Source organism: Phasianus colchicus, chromosome 23, assembly GCF_987193195.1.
Source record: "Phasianus colchicus chromosome 23, bPhaCol1.hap1.1, whole genome shotgun sequence".
NCBI classification, from domain to species: domain Eukaryota; kingdom Metazoa; phylum Chordata; class Aves; order Galliformes; family Phasianidae; genus Phasianus; species Phasianus colchicus.
The window spans coordinates 6,935,272-6,958,193 of NC_143458.1; the positions used below are offsets into that span (position 1 = coordinate 6,935,272).

The 22,922-nt window shown below is 50.0% G+C and overlaps 2 protein-coding genes across 5 annotated transcripts; one reads left to right on the plus strand and one right to left on the minus strand.

Annotated features, from left to right (window-relative positions):
* Positions 1–121: 121 nt before the first annotated feature.
* Positions 122–5,508, minus strand: HEPACAM (hepatic and glial cell adhesion molecule). Its single transcript, XM_031599680.2, has 7 exons — positions 5,203–5,508; positions 3,213–3,554; positions 2,695–2,976; positions 2,513–2,606; positions 1,930–2,000; positions 1,792–1,862; positions 122–1,714 (listed from the first exon to the last, which is right to left on the minus strand). The coding sequence occupies exons 1-7, from the start codon at positions 5,264–5,266 to the stop codon at positions 1,496–1,498; spliced, it is 1,143 nt and encodes a 380-aa protein (XP_031455540.2). The 5' UTR covers positions 5,267–5,508; the 3' UTR covers positions 122–1,495.
* A 161-nt stretch (positions 5,509–5,669) lies between these two features.
* CCDC15 (coiled-coil domain containing 15) lies at positions 5,670–22,065 on the plus strand. 4 transcript variants are annotated; one of them, XM_090123702.1, is made up of 11 exons: positions 5,670–5,809; positions 7,033–7,220; positions 9,245–9,394; positions 10,247–10,435; positions 10,988–11,104; positions 14,681–14,839; positions 16,483–16,602; positions 18,387–18,490; positions 20,579–20,758; positions 20,826–20,974; positions 21,727–22,065. In XM_090123702.1, exons 1-11 carry the CDS (start codon positions 5,788–5,790, stop codon positions 21,837–21,839), a joined length of 1,491 nt encoding a protein of 496 aa, XP_089979828.1. In that variant the 5' UTR covers positions 5,670–5,787; the 3' UTR covers positions 21,840–22,065. The 4 variants fall into 4 exon arrangements, with proteins under 4 accessions (XP_089979828.1, XP_089979830.1, XP_089979829.1 ...); XM_090123704.1 differs by lacking the exon at positions 5,670–5,809 and adding an exon at positions 6,755–6,795; XM_090123703.1 differs by lacking the exon at positions 5,670–5,809 and adding an exon at positions 6,771–6,841.
* Positions 22,066–22,922: the final 857 nt, after the last annotated feature.

The window sequence follows — 22,922 nt, forward strand, 5'->3', positions numbered from 1 at the left end:
TCTCAAAGCAGCACTGCAAACTGAAATCTGGGGGAAATTTCAGCATTTCCCAAACTGTCCTTGGGTGCTACTTCCCTCCAACTTGGGATTTCCCCACCGGCTCTCTTGCCGACCTCGTTCTTGCTGCCTGAATGGGTGCACTGAGTCGGTTCTTCCCAGCTGCCACCCATCTTCCTTGCATTGTCCCCCTCCCAGCACACTACCCCAACACACCAAGCACCTTGGAGCTGGGTAACACATGGAGTTTATTGGTTAGTAGCATCCACAAGTGCTTGCTCATGCTGAGCACCATGGGCTGCCCCAGCACCTGCTCTGGCGCCCCGGCCCTTCGGCTCTGTCCTAAACCTACTCCTGGGGAAACCTGCAGCAATGCACATGGGTGCGCTGAAAAACAGGTGATTTTCACAGAAAATCCAAAGGCAGCAGAGGGTGGCTGGTGGCTGCAAGGGCACTGCTCACTGCTGGGACTTGGGCCTGTGTTTGGGTATAGTGCAGCCAGGGGGCTGGGGCACCTTTCCACATGTGTGTGTGGGTGTACATGCGCATGGGAGCCTGCACACGAACTGCATGCATAGGGTTGTGGTCATGTGCACAGTGCTCTTGCATATGCATAACATATGCAAGCTCTGTGCATGTTCTTTTCCCACATTCCATGCACGCTCCTTCCACACGCCCCATGCATGCTCTCTGAACACTCATGCTCTCTACGCGCTCCGTGCACATTTGAAATGTACTCCAAATGCTGACACACTCTCTGCAAATTGCACACTTACCTGCATGGTCCATGCACATGCCATGCACACATTCTGCATAAGTACTTCTGCTATGCAGTCTGTTTGGTCTTAGCTGCATGCTTGGTGCACTCTCTCTTGACGTGCTTTTGACATGTTTTATTTATGTTCTCTTGCATGCTACCTTTGCACGCTGTGTACATGCTCTGTCTATACACTCTTGTGCATGCTCTCTTGCATCCTTTGTACATGCCCTCTCTCCATACTCCAGGCTGCTCTCTCCACACAGCCCATGCACATTCTCTTGCAGGCTCTATGCACACTCTATCTGCATGCTCTCTCCATATATTTCATGCACCATCTCTCTGCATGCTCTGTTCGTGATATCCCCGCACACTCCGAGCACACCCTCAGCATTCTCCTGCATACGCTCCTGCGTGCTCTCTTTGCACACTACATGTGCGCTCTCTGCATGTTCTGTGCACACTCACTCCACATGCTCCATGCTCACTTTCTCTGCAGACGGTGTGGGCTCTCTGTGCAGGCACCATGTACATCCCATGCATGTGTGTGTGTGCTCCCCATGCGCCCCACACCCAGCCCCATGGCCACTACAGCAACACCCCAGCACCCCAACAGGGTGGAAGGGTGCAGCTCCGGCAAAGTTCAGTACCAAATTAGTGACTTTCCACTGTGCCCCTTGTCACCCCTCCACGCCTGGGCCAGGCCGGGCCATGCATGTGTTCCCCAGCACCACCGCTAGCTCAGGCACTGATCTCCAGGGCGCTGCCTTCCTCCTGTTCACGGATGGCAGGGACCCCAGTGGCCCGCAGCAGGCGCGCAGCAGAGCGGGATCGTGCAGGGGATCCGGGGGGTGAGCGGGGTGGCCGGGCTGGAGCAGGTGAGCGATGGTAGCGGCGAGCCCCACGTCCTGGTGAGCGCCCAGCGGGTGGTGACGAATCCTCCTGAGGTGCTGCAGTGTCCTGCAGGGACAGCATGGGCGTTGAGCTAAGTGCAATGTTCTGGATTGCCCTGCAGTGCGTCCCAGCTGCCCACTCACCTGCTCCTTGAGGATGTAGAGGGCCAGGGGGGTCTTGCGATCATGGTCGGCACCACGCGGGATGGTCTCAGCTGCGGGAAGGGGAGTAGGTGGGTGCCCACGGTGCAGTGCTGCCCATGCTGCCAGCACCACACTCACCCTCATGCTTGGGGTGCTCCTCATCCTGCTCTGTGTAGTCAGGGGGAGGTGGCTCTGCTTGCTGCTTCGGTCTGGAGAGTGAACAGAGGCTGTGATGATGGTGGTCATGGGTCAAAATTATAGTAACTGTGACAGTCATGGTGGTGGTCATGGCCATGGTCATGTTGGTGTTGATGCTAATGGTCATGGTCATTGCCATGCTGGTGACAATAATGATGCTAATGAGAGAACGGCCCCAAACACAGCCACAGGTGACCACGGTGCTATAGTGAGAGTGGAATGGGGTGAGATGGGGATAGGGCAGGATGGGACAGAATTGGGCGACGTGGGATGGAATGGGATGAGGTGAGAAAGAACAGAACAGGGCAACTTGGGATGGGGTGAGATAGAATTAGATAGGATGAAATGAGACAGAATGGAACAGGATTACATGAGAGGGAAGCAAATGGGATGAGACACAACAAGATGGTATTGGATGGAAAAGGGAAGGATAAGATGGGATAGAATCAGGGATGGGATAGGATGGGATCGGATAGGTTAGGAGAAGGATCCCCTTTGTCTCCTGTATTCCCCCAAGCCATACTTCTTGGAAGGTTTCCAGCAGGCACAAACAGTCACCAGAGTTACAAGCAGGAAGATGCCACCCGTAGAGAGGATGATGTAAAGGGAACTCCGGCCTAGGAGAGAGCAGTGAGGAGGAAATACTCCCAAAAGCTTAACCAGGAGCATCTTCCAGCAATGGCCAGCTGTGGGGACACATCTTACGGTAGACAGTGAGCTTCACGGGGACACTGCGGCCCTGGCTGATGGGGTTCTCCACCAGGCAGCTGTAGACATCATCATCTGCCATGAGGACACGGGTGATGGTGAGGATCTTCTGGTCAGGGGAGAGGAGGAGGCGGGAGTCGTTGTTCAGCGGCCGCCCATCCTTCAGCCAGGTGTAGGTGGGCTTGGTGCCATTCTCGTGTGAGCAGTTGAGGGTGAAGAACTCGCTGAGCTCTAGCACTGTTGAGGAGGCCACCAACACTTGTGGCTTTGAGATGGGGACTGTGGAAGATGGGAGCCTGGGTGACACCAATGCCCTGCAGGACATGGATGGACCCAGGGGATGGGGAAAGGACCTCAAAGCCCCACTGGGGACATGATTTGGCTGCAAGCAAGCCAGAACCATCTCTCCATATGTCCAAACTCCCCACATAACTCTGCCGTCCAAATCCCTCCCAGAACAAAGCTGTCCTGTTGGGAAAAACCCAAACACGTCTGGGCACCCTCCTCGCCCTTACTGTCCACAGTGAGGTTGATGGTCTTCTCGCCAGTGAAGGTGTCATCGGTGATGGAGACCTCCACCTCATAGCTGCCCTCGTCGGCCAGCTGCAGCGGGCTGATGAGCAGCGAGCCATTCTCCAGCACACGGATGCGGTCTCGGTAGTCGGGCCGCAGGTTGCCGATGATCTCAGTGCCGATGGACTGGACGACGGTGACGGGTTTGTCCCGCTTCAGCTGCCACTTCACCACCGGTTTGTCGGGGCTGGCGCTGGCGTAGCGCACTGACAGCAGCGCCGCTTTGCCTGCCGTGCCGCGCACCAGTGCCGACGGGCTGGTGATGTTCACCCCCGCCAGCAGACCTGGGGATGGGGGGAGACAGCGGGCGCCGCGTCCCGGCTCTCCGAAAAAGGGGAGATCCCCTCCCGGAGCTGCGGCAAGCATCCCCAAGAAGCCCTCGACTGCAGCACCCCCACTGTTTGCATGGAGATTTTAAAAAATGCATACATTGCCTCAAAAAAGTGCACTGCAAGGATTGATGCAGCTCTCTGCAAAATGCATTGGAGGGGGTTGATGCAATCATTTGCAAAGTACGTTGGAGTATTGACGCAAAGTGCGTTGGTGGGGTGATGAAACTTTTCAAATGCACAGTGGAGTTGATGCAACCCTTGCAAAGTGCACTGCAGGTCTGATGCAACTCGTGGCAAAGATGCATGCACAGGGATGACATTTTTCATCACACCCCCAGCTGTAGAAGATGCTCTTGTCCAGCCAACACTCCTCCCTCTGTGCACAGCCACTGTGAAGGGGATTGAGTCCCCATGTCCCAGTTTCAAGGGGACCCACCAGTCCTCATCACCCCACGGGGAAACGCAAACTAGCTGAGCTCATAGCAAACAACAAACAGCTTACAAAACTGTTCTTTGGAGCAAAAGAAATAAATACATAAATAAATAATGGCTTTACTCTCCAAAACTCCTATCTCCACCAATTTGGGGACTTCATGAGTCTCTGTCCAGATGGCATCACTCAGAGGTGAACAAATACCAGCCTGAACAGAGGAAATCAGATGGGGAGGGCGAGGAGGGAGGCAAGCAGAGCAAGAAAGGGTTTAAACAAGCTCGAAAGTCACGGGACCTATTGGTATGCAGCATCCGTCCATCCGCCCTCCCCAACAGCCATGAAGCTCAGCCTTGAAAAGGCACTGTGAGGTGAAATTTTGGGGGAAAATCTGGCTGCGGGTCCAGGATGCAACCCCTGCCACATCCTTCAAACACAGCTGGGTGCCTGTTTTAATCCCATTGCTTTGTTTTTTCAGGCTTTTGGGGGGATAACGGGAGAGATTTAGAGAGCATAGCACAAACCTCTCCAAAACTCTAATGCTTCCCCAAAAGGTCAATGATTTCTTCAACCCTCCCCCTCCACTCCATGTAATAAATTTTGGAGTTCAAAACCAATGCACTTTGCATCCTCAGCCCGACATCTTCTGAGCTACTTATGAGTCCAAATTTCAGAGAAATGGTGCAAAACAGCAGCTGCCTTCCTGCACCAGGCCCAGGGTGGGGGCTAGTGCCTCAGGGGTGCTGAGTCCCCAGAACCAGTTTTTTTGGGGGGTATTAAGGGAATTAATGATACTTGGGGGTGAGCTGCAGTGGGATGAGGGCAACAGGAGATAACGGGCGACCAAAGGGCTCTGAGGGGAAGGTGAACAGAGAGCAAGAAAAGAGTCTGGGGAAGCCAAGGAGCTGCTGCCAGAGCCTGGGGGGCCGCCCCCCTTTCCCCCCTCCCATGGCACAACCCACTTTCCCTGCAGCGGAGTTCTTTTCCTATCTTTCAGCCCCGTTTTCCCCCTTTCCACCCCTCTGCCAAGAGAGGTAGCAGCACCCGCCCACCCCACTGCACCCTAACCGTCCCCGAACAAATCCCCCATTACATTCAGTACCACCCTGTTGCGGTGAAAAGAGAAAGAGGGGAAAGAAGCGCCGTGCAGGCGGTGCCAGCCGCCCCTACCTGCATGCAGAGCCAGGAGCCAGGCGGCGGGCAGCAGGCGCGGGGTGCCCACAGCTCCCCACATTTCGGGCCGGCTGCAGGGCCCTGCTCTGCCTCGCGGTCCCGCTCCGGGCACGTCCCTCCGTGCTGCTGGCCCTAAGCCCGGGCAATGTTTTTTTCCCTTTTTTTATTTGTCCCTCGCTCTCTCAATAGAGCCCTGTGTGTTTCGCCTCCCCAGCAGCCCGAGCTGACACTTGTTTGGGGAGAAATCACCCAGATTTGCAATTTTCTGCCCCGTTTCCATGGGACGGCTGCAACGTCCCGTGGGATTTGGGGAGCGGGGTGCTGCGTCCCATTTCCTTGTATTTTTTTTTTGTTGTTGTTATTTTTTGGGGGGGTCACATTTTGCAAATCTGCCCCCACCTCCAACCTGCGCTCCCTTTTTGCTGTTTCCAGGCTGCGTTCCAGCTCCAGTGCCAATTAGTTCCCGGCACGGCTCAATGGGGCAGCGGGAGCGGGGCAGGCTGCCCGGAGCCGCGTCCCACGGAGCGCTGCCAACTGCTCACAGCACCGCTGCGCTGCCCCGGGCTGCCTGCGCGGCTCAGAATGCATCCGGGGATGCTCAGAGGTGTTTGGGGGCGTCTGGGAGGGCACTGGGGGGCTTTGGGGGCACACTGGAGGATGCTCAGCAATTTGGGGAAGTTATTTCGGGGGGGGAGCGCTGATGGATGCTTGCAGGTTCTTAGGGAGGTGATTTGGGGGGACTTTCGGGCAGTTTAGGGGGATGTTGGTGAATGTTCAGAGGTGAGATGCTGTGAGGGATCTTGCAGGGGATGCTTTGGGAGGTGGTTTGGGGAGTGCTACCGGGCAGCTCCAGGGGTGCTGGGAGGGGCTTTCTGCGGGGGTGCTCTGGGATGGTCCAGGGAACGCTGCGGGGCTGCTCGGGGGGTGTTTCAGTGGGATGTTGTAGGGGTGCTTCAGAGGTGCTTGGAGGGACGTTCTGGGGGTGTTTTGGGGGTGCCTGGTGGGATTTATGGGGGTGGTGCTCCCCAGTAAATGATGTTTTCAGGGTTTAGATTGTGTTTCTGGGATGCTCTGTGGGATGTTTCAGGGAGATGCTCTGAAGGCTGTTTGTGGGATGCCTGGGAGGATGTTTCAGAGGGATGACCTGGAGGGTGCTTTTGGGATGCTTTTGGGATGCTTTTGGGATGCTCTCGAGGGCGTTTGCAGGATGTTCCAGGGAACTGGGGGATGATGCTCTGTGAAGGCTCTCTGGGGTCGTGCTCTGGGCTGTCTCTAGATGCTCTGGGGACGCTTTCGGGATGCTCAGGGATGTCTCAGGGCGATGTCCCGGGGGCTCCCAGGGCACGCACCTCCTCCACATCACCCTCCCCCCCTCACCACCCCTTTCCGCCCGCCGCGGGACGCGAACCGGGACGGTGAGGGAGGGCGGCACGTGGGGGAGTGGGCGGGGCTGCGGGCGGGGGGAAATGGGCGGGAAAGTGGGCGGGGAAATGGGCGGGAAAGTGGGCGGGAAAGTGGGCGGGAAAGTGGGCGGGGCCGCGGGCGGAAGTGGCGCCAGGATTCAAACGAAGCGCTGAGGCGGAAGTGGCGGTTGGTCCGGGAGCCGGGGGTTCCGGGGCGCTGCGGGGCTTTGGGGGTGAGGAGTTCGAAGGGGATCTGCGCCTCAGGTAGGGCGGGGCAGGGCGGGGTGGGGTGGGGTGGCGAGAGGATGGCGGGGGGATGGGCTGTAGGTGTGGGGGGGGGTCTGTGGGCTGTGAGGGGTTGCACGGGGGCGGGGGACGGCGGTGTAGGCCGCGGGTCCGCGCTCACCCCTCGTTTCCCCCCCAGGAGCAGCCCGGGGCTGTGCCAGGATGCCGCCATCCTCCGGACTGCGGCCGCCAGCGCCACGGGGAGCCGTGGGACGTCCGGCGAGAGCACCGCGGACCGGACGGGCGCTGCTGGGCGAGAGGAGCCTGCGGGTGGCCCCGGTGGGCGCCTGGGTGGAGAGCGGCCCCCGCGAGCAGAGCCGTGCCTTCGTGAGTGCTGCACTGCCCGCTGCTCCCTGCCCCGGGGGTGACGCGCGCCCCATCTGGGGCTGCAGGCAGCCGGGAACATGTATTATTTTCTCAAATGGGGTCCCGAGAGGCCGAGGTGCCCGTGTAGCTCCCCCCCCTCCCTTCTACACGCACGGAATTTGCTCACTGCATTTTTTATGGGAAACACTGATTTCAGAACCGATCAGATGAGGGCCCTTCCTGATTCTATAGAGAGCTGCTGTTGATTACTTAATTTTTTTACACCACCCACTGTAACTTTAGCTGTATCTCTGTGTTTCTAGCTTGCTATCGGCAGCTGACCTCTACCATAGGTAACAGAGCTAATAACTACTGACCTTTTGCCCCCTATCAGTGCTATTTATATTGTTTGCCACCTCCTTGTTTGTGCCTAAAGGATGCTTGTGAGCAGTGGTTTTATTCCAAGTTGCTGATGGAAAATAAAGAAATGCTGTGGGGGTTTTGAGCCAATCTCTGAAGTACCTTCATTAGAAACGCTGAAGAAAATCTTCTCTAGTGCTTATCTCAGGGATTTCTGCTTTGCGGGTTATTATAAGAGGACTAAAAGTGCATTAAATATAGGATGATGAGTTCAGTCCCCTGTAATTAATGTCGAAACGTTACAGAAGCTCCTGTGCTTCTGCAATGATTTATTTCCATATTGTAATTTAAATTCTGAAAGGTTGAGATAATATATGGTAATGAATTGTCTCTGTATTCATGCAAGTTCCACTGCCAAACTTCAAGATGAGCTGGAGCTTTCTTGGGGCTCAGGTTTGAAGCCAACTGAGAGCTGCTGGTCGTTGCTGGGGGCTGAGCCCTCGCCGTGCATCAGAGCACCTTCTGCACGTTTGCTACACGCCAGCTGTGCTCATGCCTCCCCTTTGCCTTTGTGCCTTCAGGTGTGGGCAGAGTTGTGTGAGGCTACTGAAGCCTGTTTAATACACCTGCATACAGCAGTGGGTCATATTAAAAAAATTAAACGAATGTCTTCAATCAGCATTGCTAATGAGATTGCCAGCAGGGAGCGTGGTGAGTTGGAAATGGCACCTTCAGTGCTGCTAGCAGTGCGGAGTTCTGCCCGCCTTCGTGTTGTGGTTGTGCCAACGGGGTCCTGCTGCCATTCGTTTTCCTGGCACTGAGGTATGGGGTGCAGCCATCCCTGCAATTTGAGGTTGTAAGAGTACGTGGCGGGTGATAGGATGTAACCCATACCAACCCCACAGCCCTGTCTGTCAGCTGCTTACCAGTGACTCCACTTCAATCTCTTCCTCACAGCTATGTTTGATGTAAAGCAGTGTAAAAGTGAGCATCTAAATAAATAAAACTGAATTACCCTGTAGCTGGTGACAATTTGCTCCTGCAGATTCTTTTTCCAGTGACTTATTTATCTTGCAGCCAGGAAATGGAGCTGGTTTTCTTTAAGCCTTGGTAGTGTTAGCAGGATTTTCTGGTGGGGCTTCAACTGGGAACTATGAAAACCTAATTGTTAGGTCATTCCTTTTAATCTTTCACTTTGGATGGTAAAATCACTGTCAGAGCAGTAGCTCTGCCTGTGCTGTGGTCTACAGCATTTGATATACTTCCAGCACTGCTCTTGCAAGACACTTAGTGAAAAATGGATCTGGGTCATTGTACGGAGCATTAACATGGCCTGGCCAGCCTGATTCTTTGGCTTAGAGTATTTGAGCATCCATTTGTGGAACAGTGATCAGAAAGTCGCTGCATTAGGCTGTGCTCTTATTTTTCCTTTCTATGCATGGGGTCAAAGGAGGAAGCGTGTGTGCTCTGTAACAGCATCTGGCTAGTTAGATTTGATTCTAGCTAGTAGCAATCCAGTAGATGTTGTCCAAGCTGGTACTTTGCACACTTGAAATGAAATGTTATAATGAAGCTCTGCTTATCTGGCTTGTAGCTACAGGTCTTTAGAGGGGAAGCAGGAATATGGGCTGCTACCACCCTGCAGTGTTGCAAAACCACACGAAATCTGCATTCATCTCTTCCAGGCTTCAGCATTTCAGGTTGAGGAGGAACTGAAGGAGCAGCAGAGGAGGAAGGCAATGAGGCTGAGGCACTTCCAGGGAGAGGTGAAACGGCGGGTGAACCAGCAGGTCAAGATGAGAAGAAAGCAGCAGCTGCAGAGGTCTTGTGAAGCGGTGAGCAGCTCCTTCTCTCTGCTTTTCAAAGCAGTGTATTCCTCTAAACTGGAGAAAAAACACTATCAACCCCAAATTAGGGTATTAGTAAAAAACCCAAAAAAAAAAAAAAAACAAACCCAACCCCCCCCCCAAAATAAACACAGGAAACTTGTGGCTCCAGCAGGCACTGTTGCTGCAAGTGGCAAACCCACAAGTAAGGCAGTCCAACACCTTGGCTTGCTCTGATGCTGAAGGTGCACTAAGCCTTCTGTTCCACATGGAAGGTCACTGGCTCTCTGGGACAATAGCTAGAGAACAGTCCTGCTGACCCCTCAGATCTCAAGTGTTAAAAAATAGCCAGGCTGAGTTGTGAATAGTGCGCGTGTCTCCTGGTTGTGTTAGAGGAAAGCAGCATGTTTCTGCTAGTCTCTTCCCATAGAAATTCCCAAGCAGCAATTCCATGACATATTCTTACTCTCATTTCCCTCCAAGAGCTTTTTTAGATGATCCTTTGAATGTATTGTTTAATCCTTCCTCCTCTTAAACTCCAGTGATAGTTGCCAGAAACTCACTGTACAGTGAAAAAGGGAAGTATTGAAATACCAACAGTTTGGACACCCTGAGGGTGTTTGGACTGCTTCCAGCGATGAGAAGGCACGGTCAAGCGGGTATGTCCTCACATTACTGCCAGAACCACTCAGAGCAGAGAGCTGCCAAACTGCTGGTGTTTGCTTGTGGTTCTTTAGTGTCTTGGTTTTAACCACAGAAGTGTATGATCCTGTAAGCTCAGCATGAGCTTCTGCAGAAGCACATGCCAGCCAGGTGGGAGATGATCACTGGAGATTTGCACGTGGCTTTTTATCCTGGCAGACAGAGAAGGAGAGCAACCTCGCTGTGCAGTGCTTGGGCTCGGTGCTGCAGCTGACACCCAAGAAGAACACGTGTGTGTTCCGGAGCCGCCCTGTGCCTGCCATCTGCAGCCCCACTGCCCGTGCTGCCCTGGCATGGCAGGAGGAGCAGGGGATGCCCAGCGAGCCCTTCCAGCAGCAAGCTGCCCAGGTGCGTGGGGCCCTTCCACCCTCATCCTTTCCACCCCTGTTCCATCATGCTGAGTGCTTTAGGGTTAAGATGGAAAATGGTTAACGTTTTGTTTGTACCCTCTTTTACAACACTTCCCTAGTGTATATATTTTTTAACAAATATTGGTGTACCACTCCATAGGACACTTGTACTAGCCCCACTGCTTGTAGATACAGTGAATTTTTGTTTAAAACCTGCTGCAAGTCCTCAGCTGTGACCTATTGCTGTGCTGGGATGTCATGTTGGAGAGGAGGCACTAGATGGTGCTACCTCATTGAGTGTGTGTCCTGCAGATGAAGTATGTGGGACCCTGAAATCTTGGTAAATGTGCTGTAGGGACTGTCTTGAGTGTTTTCAATAGTGATGGTTATGGTGCATTTGGCACATCATAATGTGTGTTAATCTAGGAGCTGGTGTTGAACAGAGTCCATTGGGACACCTCTTTTATGTAATGAATTTCTTGGTGCAGCACTCCTGGAAAACATCTGCTGACCTGTCATTGTTTCCGTCCTTCTGTCTTTCTCATAACAGCTTAGCAAAGCCATGAGACAAGTTCGGCGCAAGCTGGCATCCTGTCAGACAGTGCCCAAAGGCATGGAGGCCCCAGAGCTCCCCGGTGGCACATGGAGGCTTGGCCAGAGGCAAGATGTGAGTGGGGCAGCTGGGCAGGGAGTGAGTTACCTGTGAGGCTGTGGGCAGGGCTGGTGCTAACTGCAAACCCGAAACATCACTTAGGGAGATTCTTCAGCAAAATCTGTGGCTTTGTGACCCTGGTGGTGATGTACCTGCCCATGGATGAGCAGGACCCAGGGGCTCTGTTGCATGGACGCTTCTACCTTTGTTCTTGCAGCCACCTTTCAGAGAAGGCAGCAGGACAAAATGAGTGGAAACACCTCTGTTTGCAAGATTAACGAAAGATAAACTGGGAAGCAAGAATTCAAATAATATTTTAAAGGCTTAGATTGTAATCTGGGGATCTGGGAGGAATGTGGTGATCAGCCCACCCCTTGTGTGCCCTTCAGAAACTTCAACTGCTCTTATTGCAGCAGTCTGTTTTGTAAACATGGCAGAGATCTGGAGGTCTTCCCTCATTCAAGGCTGGCTTCAGGCAGACAGTTGTTGGCATGCGTCTCCTTTTCTCAGAGCACTAAGAACATAGGAGTCGCATAACAAGATTAGTCCCAAGTGCCTGACCTTTTGTGCTGTTGAATTTCATCCTGTTCTGATCGCTCAAGATCAGCTTTATGCCACAGCTACTGGCATAACCGTGTCCTGCTTTGTATGCCAAGTCCTTTTTTTAACTGATGTACTTTGCCCAACTGGAAGTTCTGGAGAACACTAGCAGCAGCCCAACCTGCTGTTTTGTCTCATTATCTCCACTGGAGCCAGCTTCCTGCCTGTCTTGCACTTCTTCATTCCCTTCTCTTTTCGGGTTCATCAAAGGTGAAGTGCATTTTGGCTAGCTGTTATCTAGAAAATGCCTTTTATATAAGGGCTGGTCTGACTCTTCCTCCTCTATACTATTGGATGTCTGTTCAAGAAAGTCAGCTTTGTGAACAAGAGTTGCAGAAACACTGTAATTACAGCTCAAGGAACTTGTATCTATTTCAAACACTACACATACCTTCTATTTAAGTCCTCGATGCTCAGCAAGATGGAGAGAGAACATTACTTAGCTGTTAGTGGTGGTGTATCCTGACATGAGTAACACAGTCCCTGCCTGTGCAATGCAGGCACTTACAGAAGACAACGGGCTGTGGGATGTGTGGTGTGGGAGTCGTACGGGTTGTCCACAGCAGTAAGGAATAAGTCTGGGAGAGGCTGTTGGTTGGTCACCGTATCCACCCTCCTACCTGAGTTGCAGAAAAAGGTTAATCTGTGCTTTCTTAAAACCTCTGACAAGAAGGTGCTCTTAGCTTTTGTAGGCAACTTTAGTCCGGAGTGAATATGTTAATTTATTGCATTGCTTTCTCTTATTATTCCAAGATAGCAAAGAAAAGAGCTCTTTTGTTAATGTGAATTTTTCTTCCTGCATACATGCCTGGTTTCTGTAGTAATAATTAGGACAGCAGCTTATTCCCTTCTTTTCAGGTGTAAAGGCTGTTGCAGACTTAACACTTCAATAAATTGCTGCTCTTCCCTTGTGTTTGTCCTGATTGAGCTTCCTTGTGCTGCCTTCTCCATCCGGTCTCTTTCATTTGGATGCAAGCATTTAAACTGTTCTGATACTTCTACAACTTCACATGATGTTATGGGGTTTGCAGATGCAATCAAGGCATTCCTTTGTTCCATCACCCTGACTGATAATGAAATTATTGAGCAGTGCCCACTTAGTCCTTTCCTTTCTCAGCAAACCCAGTGTGACCGAGTCTTGATAGTTTGTCATCAGTACTGCAAGTCCTTTTAATGGTTTTACCTAATGGATATTTCCTTCCCAAAGTGCTGAATTAGGCCATGTCAAAAACTGGGCTAAAACTGAGACGTGCCCATTCCTAAGAATCTAGCTCTCCACTTGTATCTAAGGGGGGCTGCTACCAGCTTGTCTGCCAGTCCTGGAGGTAGTTCAGGGCAGGTCCTGCATACTTAAAAAAGAAGTCTCAATTTCTAGGAGTATTCTGACTTTTCTCCTCCCAGTTCTAGTCCCAGATTTTCCTTGCTGCTGTTACTAGCTCAGAACAGTTCTTTGGCTGAAGGGTGATGCACAGAAGCATAAAATGGTGTTATTCCTGGTGTCCTCTGATAGCTGTCCCTCTCCTTCTGTACTGAGTCCCCTTACTGAAAGCCTGATTTCTTGTTACCTTGTTGTCTCTTGTTTTACTTATAGCCTTGGCCTTTGTGGCACTTGTTTTATGTCCCTGTGTGCTTGTGTTGTCTCCTACATGATTCTTTTTGTAACCTGACCCATGCTCCATTTCCTTTGTGCTCACACTGATCATGGGCACCAAAAGAGCTTGGAGCTGAGCCAGGTTTGCCTCACACTGTGCATTGTGGCTCTCTGCTCCAGCAGAGTAGCTTATACTTGTTCAGTTAGCATTGTTTAATAGATTATCTGCTTTCTCAGTCCTGTTTACCACCTTTCTCTTTTTTTTTTCCTTCTTCCCAGTAAAGACTTGCATTCCCTGTGACTGTTAAACAAGAAGTCTGTTCCTGAAACCACTGCTGTTCTGTCACAGGGATTTCTTTTTCAGCTCAGACATTTTTCAGAGATCTTGCTGGTCTGTTTCCTGCTGCATGTCTTTCCCAAGCAGATACCTAGATTGCAATATAGTGAAAATTACCTGTCCTGTGTTCCGGGTGATCCTGCTCACCAAGCCTTCATTGCTTTACCTTTAGTGTTTGTAGGTCTCCAGCATGATGGCACCCAAATTCTTTTCCCCAGCTGATCATTCCCCAAAGGTGTTGTTTTTTCTTCAGCAGTTTCATTTCCTTCTGTCTTTAGGGCTTCAGAGCATCCTCACAAGACAATAACTGTTGATCTCTACTCTCTTGTCCAATTGGAAAAGCTTCTCTATTGTATTTCTGTCATTCCAGTGTTGATAGAGTAGTTCTTCTGCCTATCAAGTAATTTCTTTTTCAAACTCCAGGCTGTCCTTCATGCCCCATGTATTGCAGCAGCACAACCATCTTGGGCGATTCCTGGCTTGACCCACATTCCTCCTGTTGATTCACCCTGCAAGCACTTCTGCTCTTCTCTTCCTGTCTCTGTTTCTATACTGCTGAAGGGATAGCAAAGGAAAAATAAAAAAAAATCTAGCTCAGAGCTTGCTTCTGGCATTTTGATTTTTAGTTTGTAGGAAACAATCTGCTGCCTCTCAAAATATTTTAATATCCTTTTTAGGGGGCCTGCCCACTTACCATCTGAATGAGCACAGAATGAGTGTCACTCAAGCAATCCTGCTCACCCCACATCTTTGCAGTCAGGAAGTGTTGTCTAGAAAGGTGTAAAGGTGTTTTTTTTTTCCATCACCCCACACGCTTCTGTCCCTCTGTTTCTGCAGTTGGTGAGAATGTAGTCAGGAGCCACCCTGCTAGATTTTCTGGCTCTTAAGCCCTGCGGTGATGTTTGAATATGTTGCATTGCTGCCTGCCAGATCTCAACTAGCTTCTCATAGCTTGTGTCCTGAGGTTAAAAGTATGTCTAACCCTTGCTTGAGGACATTACCTTTGGACTCTGCACCCAAAGCATTCACGTTTGAACCTCACATTTTCTCCTCTCTCCTCCAGGAATCAGTGCTGTATGCTCCAGTGCCCACTGAAGGTGAGAACGAGGAGCTTATTCTAGCAGGACATCATGATCTTCCAGCTGAACTGAAAGACCAGATGACAGCTCCGCATCAGGCTGAGCAAGATGATGATTTTTACATCAGAATGGAATTTAGAAAAGTGAGATATGAGTCTGGGCCAGTTGAACTTGAGAAGTGCAAGTCTTTGGGAGTTATGTTCAGACAGGGGCAGTGCGGCTGCTGTTGTAGTTCCATTTGCACCTTCACACCTGGCAAGCTTGTGCCTGCTGTCACCTTTGGTCGACACAGACTAAAGAGTTTGAAAGCAAGGTGAGATTGGTGGCTTGGAGAAGGCTCTCTGGCATGCACCGCACACAAGGGCTCTGCAAGAAGGTGTATAGGAACTTGTATCTTGATCTGTAGGCACAAGGGCACCATTTTTAAATGCTTGGAGCCTGTTAGTAGGTAAGTGTAATGAGAGCTCTTGTGCCTGCTCTTAGAATAGCCGTATCATTTTGCAATTGTGTTCTCACTGCTTTGATCTTAGCGCTGCGGCTTCCAGAGTGGTTTTATGTGTGCCTGCCTCGTCATGCCAGTTGTCTCATGCTCAGCAGAAATCTGAGACTCACTGTGCAATTGCACTGGGTGTCTAATCAAGCTCCAGGCTGGGGCAGGAGGACCTGCAGCTATCCCATGTCCTTCTGCCCTGCTGGAGGCAGTGGTGGGATGGGAGAGCTGTGCATGCATCAAACTGACCAGAAACCTCCAGAACAAGAAGTTTTTCATCAGAGGAATGAGCTGAGATCACCCATCCTTAGGAGCACCATTAATGTGCATGCTCCCAAGAAGGGAACTAATGTATTTATCAATGGGTTCTCTGATTTCAGGCAGCTTTATTAAGTATCTGAAGTATCGAAATGTTTTGCCCTTTGGATTACTCGGAATAGTTAGCAAATATGATATGGCTAAAGCAGCACGTGCTGCTTGTCTGGTGGCTGGTCCAGCTGAAATACTGACTTGACAAATAGTTTGAGTGGAGCAAAGAAGGCAGAGGGTTTTAGGAGATGCTGCCTGTTGTCCTCTGCACTTTTCCCTGTGTTGCTATTGGTTTTTTTGCACTTCATGAAGTTCACAATGAAAGTTCAACAGGTGAGAGGGTTTTATGAATCCTTATTTGGGCTGAAACAGAAAAGTCTAAGGATACCTCCAGAAGTGTTCTGTCAGAGCTTGTTCCACATGCTCCCGTATGAAGATGCAGAACATTTCTTCTCTCTGGTGATGGGGATACACCAACCTATTGGAGTCGTGTGACACTGATAAGCAGCTGAGCTCCATCCCACTGCTTTGTCATTCCCACTCTTCAACAGAGCAAAGTATGGTGGAAAGAACAGCTCATGGGTTGAGATGAGGACAGAGATCACCCACTGATAACTCTTGGTGGGGAAAAACAGATTTAATGTAAGGAGATGAATTTAATTTATTACCTATTGATAACAGATTAAAGCAGTGAGAGCTAAAAGCAAACTAAAATTATTTTCCTTCCCATCCACCCTCCTCCTCCTGAGTGGTGGAGGGGAACAGGGAATGGCATTCAAGTGCTCCATCTCTGCTACTCCTTCATCCTTACTACTTCCCTGCTCTGTATGGGTCCCTCCTGTGGGATGCTGTTCTTAAGTGATCCTGTGTGCAGCTAATGCTGAGTGTGTTACTCTGGGGATTATGCACAGAGGACTCACCTCCAGCCTGGAGGACTTTGCTGAGGAAAGAGGAAGGTTGATACTGCTCTCTCATATTATCTTTCAGTTCTCTGATGGATCAGTGAAGGATTTGAGCTCACCTGAGTCTCTGCAGAGAACGACCCTTGGTTGTCAAGCTCCCCTTGTCCTGTGGGCTGGCATAGACCAAGAGGAAAGCAAGAAGCAGGTTTGTCTGCTGCAGCTAAGTGTTCATTGTTTTGTATCTGTTTCAGGAGTAAAATGCACAGAAGCTAGGTGATGCTGCTGGCTCAGATAAGAAGCCTCTGGAGCAGCAGTGGTGTGCGAAGCATCTGCTGAGTTTGTCAGTGCTGATGGTTTCTTGAGCAAACCCACCAAGTTTTTTTTTTTTTTTTAAGTCTGTTGTGACCCTATGTGCAAACACTAGTTGCTATTCCCACAATATCTGGAATCTGAATAATGCAGAAATATTTTAGGAAAAAAGGTTTGGTTCTTTCAACCTTGCAAAACACAGGCTGTGAGGTGCTGTGATTTGTTTTCTGCAGTTGCATGGAGAGAGAGGGAGGAGCTGCCAAAAATGCTAAGTAAAAGGAAAAGAAAAAAAATGAACAAAACCCCAGTTTATCTTGTTTGTGTATGAGGCTGGGAGTATAAAAGGTTCCCTGCATATCAGCACACAGCAGGAGGGATGGTGGCTTTCAGGCTGCAGCCCTGATGCTTGCAGGAACTTGGCTGTGCTCAGCGTGATCTGCTCCGCTTGGTCAGCACAAGGCAGGGAGTTTCCTCCCTCTTGGCTGGCCCTTTGCTTGAGCAGAGCAGTCCTGCTTAACTCAATTCAGGAGTGGCTGAAGCTTGTTGGGGTTTGCTGTGTGCTGCTAATGGGATCTGGCCTCTTTCTGTAGCGTGCTGAGGGTCTGATTTAATCACCAGGACCAATCTGTGGTCAACACTTTGGCTCATGTTAATGCAGGAGAGGCGAAGAGATTGCTTCTCTTGGATTCCTTAAGAAAATGGCTTATTTTTTTCCTGTTTCCTTCTGACTTGAACATTTCTTTTTTTTTTTTTTCCAACTTATTTGTAGTCTACAGCCTAAAACTCAAAAGGACTTTGAACAAATTGTGTTTTTGTTCTTTATGTGCATTTTCTAACAAGCTGGTCCAGAAATTCAATTGTGGTTTCTAGAAGTCATGACAGCAGCTGGGGTTTGTCAGACTGTTTCTTCTGCCCCTTGCTTTGTATCTTCTTGGCTCTGATCCACTCTGAGATAACTGGTTTTGCAGCAATATCTTCCGTGTGGTTTTTTTCCATCCAGCTTTCTGTCCTTTCAGCCTGCCAATCTCTCCTGTGCCTTCACATCCAGCTGTTCAAGGCTCTCTGAACTGAGGGTGTCCACCCTGTTCTCTGCAAAGCTCTTGGTATTGATGAGGAAATCTGTGCCTTGAGGTTGCTGGAATCGTGGGGGCTCAAGCATGCTGACTGCTTCCCCTTCAGGTGGGAGAGCTTTGCCTGTAAGCTTTAGTCAGCAGCTTTCTTCACCCTTGCTGCAGCTGTGAGTTTAAGCTGAAGCCCAAATACTGAATGTTTGCAGTTCTGCACGTGGTGAGTTCAGCTTGGGGTTGTGCACTGTTGTTTGTACCACACTCCTTTAGTGGGATTAGGTGGGAACTAGGCCTTTTTCCAGGAGGAAAGCAAGAGTTCAGAAATTTGTCAGAGGAGAGATTCCATATCCATAGGAGGGTTGGTCAGAGAGCACTGGTACGGAGCTCTCCAGTGCTCCATGATGCTTTGGTTCTCTTTTCCTCATCTCTCCATCTCTTTCTTCAATCCTTGGCTACTAAGAGACTTCTGAGGACCCTTTGGAGAAAGATTGAGGTTTCCATCTTGATAATCTCAAGCTCCAGAAGTGAAATTTGAGTGTTTGTACTACCTAATATTAGGTGAGTCTGCTCCAAGACATCTTTCTCAAAGCTCAAAGCACCTTCATTCCTGCAGCGTCGGATCGAGTACCTGAGGTGCAGGCGTCTCTTCATGAGTGCAGAGCGAGAGCAAGTGAAAGAGCAGCAGAGGCAAAAGGAGCGGCAGAAGAGGATTGCTGAGTGAGTATGTGTGGGTGAGCAGCACTCTGTCACTTGCCCCTTGCAGCCTAATCTCCAGGGTATGGAGACTTTGTGAAGACTGTCCAAAACCACATGTGATAGGACCTTTTCTGACTCCTTTGCCTCTTTATCAACTTTTAAAAATGAATCAGGAAGTCAACTAAGAGAAGCCCTGTGATGCAAATGTCTCCTTGCTGTTTTGGTGCACAAACCATTAACTCTAGGGTGGGTTTCATTTGCCTGAAACGGGAACAGAGACCCACAGGCTGTGCCGAGTCCTTTGGAGGCACTCAACAGTTCTCTGTTCAGTTTCTGAGTGTCCCCATGCAGCTCTGGGGGGAGCTGGGAGCTGAGGTGTCAGGCTTGGAGAGATGCATTTCACTGCAACACAGCTGGGACACCAACACCCAGACCATGTGCTACTGCCACAATCAGAAACATTGGGGTGAGATTGGCATTGTTCTTAAGCCAGTCTTCTCTGGCTTTTTGTATCAGACCCTTCACCCTAACAGCTATAAACATCTATATGGCATAATAAAAACTTATTTTAGTATTTGTTCCCAGAATGGAAAGCTCAGTATCTACGTGGAAGTCTCCCTGTGTTTTGGTGACTGGGTCACCTTTCCCATTTAGGGGGGTCCTTAAGGAGAAGCTCTGTAAATTCACACCAAAAGAAGATAGATGCTCCATATTTTTGTCTTTGACTTGCTGTGGCATAAAATAATGCATCTCCATGATCCCCTTGTGCTCTGACACTGGTTTTGTGCGACCAGGCTTTGAGGGCAAGATCTGGTCATTCTATTCAATTTAAGCACAGTTTCAAAAAAGGAGTGTAGCCCAGCTGCCACCTGCAGCCAGTTCCAAGGGGACAACCTGCAGGCAGCTGAAATGCTCCAGCCCTTAAATGACAAGGTCAGTCTGCTGCAGTGCAGTGTCCTGGAGCATGAGGTCCTGGTATTTTTTTTTAGTGATCATTTTTTAGACAGAAATTGTAAGGAAATGTTTCTCCAGCCACATTCCTGAAACTTAAATTGGTGCTCAGAGATTTGGAGACACTTTCTTGCCCTGCAAGTGCTGCTAGGGACCTCCTAGTGTCTGATGTTACTGATGGATCTTTTTTTTTTCCCTCTTTTCTTTTCCTAGTTGCTGGGGCTCTGCTGGGCCTGCAAGTTGCTCAGCAAAAAAAAAAAAAGAGCTGTTTTTGCAATTACTTCGTATAATGCTAAGCTGGCCTTGGCCTTAGTTTCTATAGCAGAAGATTTATGGCAGTGTAGTTAAGGCACTATTACCACTTCATAAAAAAAGAGTTCATAACTTGACAAGAGAAGTTTGGTTTCAGTACTTTCATTCTCAGCATTCATATTTGACCCAACAAATAGAGTAACATCCAAAATGTCCTGTTCGATTATGCTTCCTTCCCCTGGCTTCTCCCTAGCTTTGATATTCTGAATGCCTTTTGGCAGTGATCAGTGTGTAACATGTGATAACATTTGGTACTCATCAGCAGGAATAAAATGGCACATGCTTTGGTTTAAAGTCTTTGTGCTTTGTAATTGCCACTTTCCAGGGAATGTGCTTTGTAATTTTTGAGTTATACAGTCCAGATTCCATGAAAGGGGTTGTGCCATGTAGGTGCAAGGGAGAGTGAGGCAATGGAAAAAGGTTTGGTTAAAAAGGGAGAAATAAATTAACTTCTTGAAGCCTGTTCAGAGTTGGTGTGGAATCCTTGGAGTTTTTCTGTTGTACTACTGCAGCCTTATTTTCTTTGTCATTGTCTTCTTGCAAGGACAACTTAAATCAGGGTCCAAACTGCCCAGCTTGAAGAAATCAAATGTGGGAAGGCTGAGCAATTGTCCCCAGGAACTGCTGATCTCTGTGTGGATATAAAGGACCTTAGGCACCATTTTTAGTTTCTTAAAGGTGGAAGAGTATCTCAGGAGGCTTTTTAAGAGCACTGCAGTTGGCTCTTGGAGAGCAGGAGTATGTGTCACTGTGGGTACCCATGTTCCAGCACCTGTCTGGGTGCAGAGGTCATGTTGGAAATCTTCCCTCTCTGAGAGGGTCAGTGAAAGCTCTCTGTGCCTGCAGGATTAAGAGCAAGAAGGAAAACCAGCGCCAGGTGGAGGAGCAGAGGATGCAGGAGGTGGCTAAGCAGCAAGAACCCTTCCTGGGGGAAGGTGTCTGCAAAGTTCTGGCCCAGCTTGAACTGGAGGAGAGGAGGCTAAACAAGGTCAAGCAAAAAGAGCAGCGAAATAAGGAGTACACAAGGTGAGCTGGCAACAGCTGGGCCTCTACTCCTTTTGCTGAGCTTAAGTGACTGTTTTGTGCCTTGCAGGTATGTTGAAGCTTTAAGAGCCGAGGTGAAGGAGAAGATGAAACTGTACAACATCAACTTGCCTCCCCTGTGCTCCTGCAACTCTGACTTCTGGGAGTCCCACCCTGATACCTGTGCCAACAATTGCATCTTCTACAAAAACCACAAAGGTAGGAGCTCCTGCATCTCAAGAGGAGATGGCACAAACCCAACTGAGGGTGTGGGTCTGACTGTACCGAGAGAAATCAAACCTGACCAGATGTCATTCTGTGCTTCAGATACACCTTAACTGCACAGATGTGCACCAGCTGCTGGCTTGCCTAATGCAGAACTGGGGCAGCTCAGGCATGGTGCTTGGGGAGAAGCTGGGTGCTTGGCTGCTCCTTTCCAGTCCCTTCTCCCTCTGTCTCTTCAGTGAGTTCCATGGCATCATCGGCAAAATGCCAACCTCTGTGGCAGAGCATTAAGTAGTGCCATAATGTTGACATGTTGATGGGGGAGAACAAACTGGTTAAGGGCATGGGAACCTAGTGGCTTTTGTAGTGCTCTGCTTAAATGCCAAATGTGTTCTTTGAAGATCGCTTGTAAGAAAGTGATGGAAATCTTCTTTATGTGAGAGTGCTCTGATCTTGGCCAAACACCTGGCTGAGTAATTGGGAGTTCTCTGCTAGGTGGCTTTCCAAGCTGTAGAAATGGAAGCCTTATAGAAACCTCTGGCTGGCAATAATGCTCTGTAATGAGGATCCTACAAGTGGCTGTACAGCCTGTAGGTTGCAAAAAGAGTGTGGAAAACTATGGGCATCTTGATTTTTTTTTTTAATAGCAAACAAAAAAACTGTTTTTATTGCATTAGAAGCCTGAAGCTCTTAATCAGTGAAATGCTCATCTTGTAATGCTGCTGCTTGCTCCCTTTCCCTCCCAGCCTACAGCCATGCACTACAGTCTGTCATCTCATCCTGTGACCTGGTGGATGGAAGGCTGAAGCTGCCCCTCCGCCACCTTGCTGCTCTCTGCACCTGCCCTGCAAAGGTGTGAAGAGGGCAGCGGTGGTGGTGCTGCAGTGTCTCAGCTCCAGAGCTGCACTGTGCTGATGCATTTTGCAGTTGTGCTCAGGTTTGAACTGCACATCTTGGACTAGGTGCAGTTGGCTATTGCACAGGGCAAGGACAAGTGTAAAGAAGCAGATTGCTCTGTGGCCTTGGTTAGAGTCAAGCACTTGCATTTTAGCATTCAACTGCAGAATAAACTGCAGCACAGATTATGCTCTTTGGTCTCATTTGTGGTGAGAAATGAGCGGAAAGAAGGTGCCTGGGGTTGAATGGTCATGTTGTCTCATGCGTCACTGAAGCCCTCCTCCAGCAATTGCTTGCAGAGGGTTTTGCTGCGGGTGTGTGCCCCCAGCTGCTGCCTGAGGCTGCTGCCCAACCTTCACCCACTCTGCTCACTTCATGGAGGTGGGAGCCTGGGCACCCAGCCAGTCTGGGAACAGGGTGCATGCTCCAGCTGCTTTGGATGAAGAAGCCTCTGAGCCCAGACCCTGTCCCTCTCTTTTCTGTTCAGTTCCATATCGTGCACTCTGGCCCCTGACTCTCAGAGCAAGGCATATTGCTTGCTGCTTTCTTCCAAATGAGCACCTCTCTAATTACAGGGCAGCACCCAACCCATGCTACTATGGCCAGTGGTTTCCTCTGTGAAGGGGCTTTGCTCTGGGAAAGGTTTTTTCATCTCTTGGCACAGATGGTGCTTTCTCTGGCTGCTGCTGCTCATGGGATACTGGGACAAACTTGTTTTGAGCAGTGACAGCACATGTAGGGTGCTGTGTGGTACCCATATGGCTCTGCTCCTCTTTGCTGGGGCCCTGAGCATCTCTGAACTGAAACTCCATGCAGCCAGTTCCTCAAAGCTTCCTTTTCTTCCTCCACCCCACTGGGATGCCATGACCAAGCCTCCTCCTGCCTCCTCTCCACCATTAACCCAGGCAGGAAGGGCAGGCGCCCAAGCATGCAGCCCTGCTGCTGCTGCTGCTGACCCCGAACCATGGCCGAAGGTGGCTCAGCACGGTGGTGCCAGCACTACTCATTAACTGGGATGTGCGTCATGGGAAGACGCTGCTGACAG

Bases quoted from the DNA above. Each gene is read 5' to 3' on its own strand.
- CCDC15 (XM_090123702.1), top strand. From the start codon at position 5,788: ATGCATCCGGGGATGCTCAGAG. The intron at 10,436-10,987 runs GTGCGTGGGGCC...TTCTCATAACAG, and splicing joins TCCAGCAGCAAGCTGCCCAG to CTTAGCAAAGCCATGAGACA. The intron at 20,759-20,825 runs GTGAGCTGGCAA...TGTGCCTTGCAG, and splicing joins CGAAATAAGGAGTACACAAG to GTATGTTGAAGCTTTAAGAG.
- HEPACAM (XM_031599680.2), bottom strand. From the start codon at position 5,266: ATGTGGGGAGCTGTGGGCACCCCGCGCCTGCTGCCCGCCGCCTGGCTC. The intron at 3,555-5,202 runs GTAGGGGCGGCT...CCCCATCCCCAG, and splicing joins GCTCCTGGCTCTGCATGCAG to GTCTGCTGGCGGGGGTGAAC. The intron at 1,863-1,929 runs GTGAGTGTGGTG...CCCTTCCCGCAG, and splicing joins GGAGCACCCCAAGCATGAGG to CTGAGACCATCCCGCGTGGT.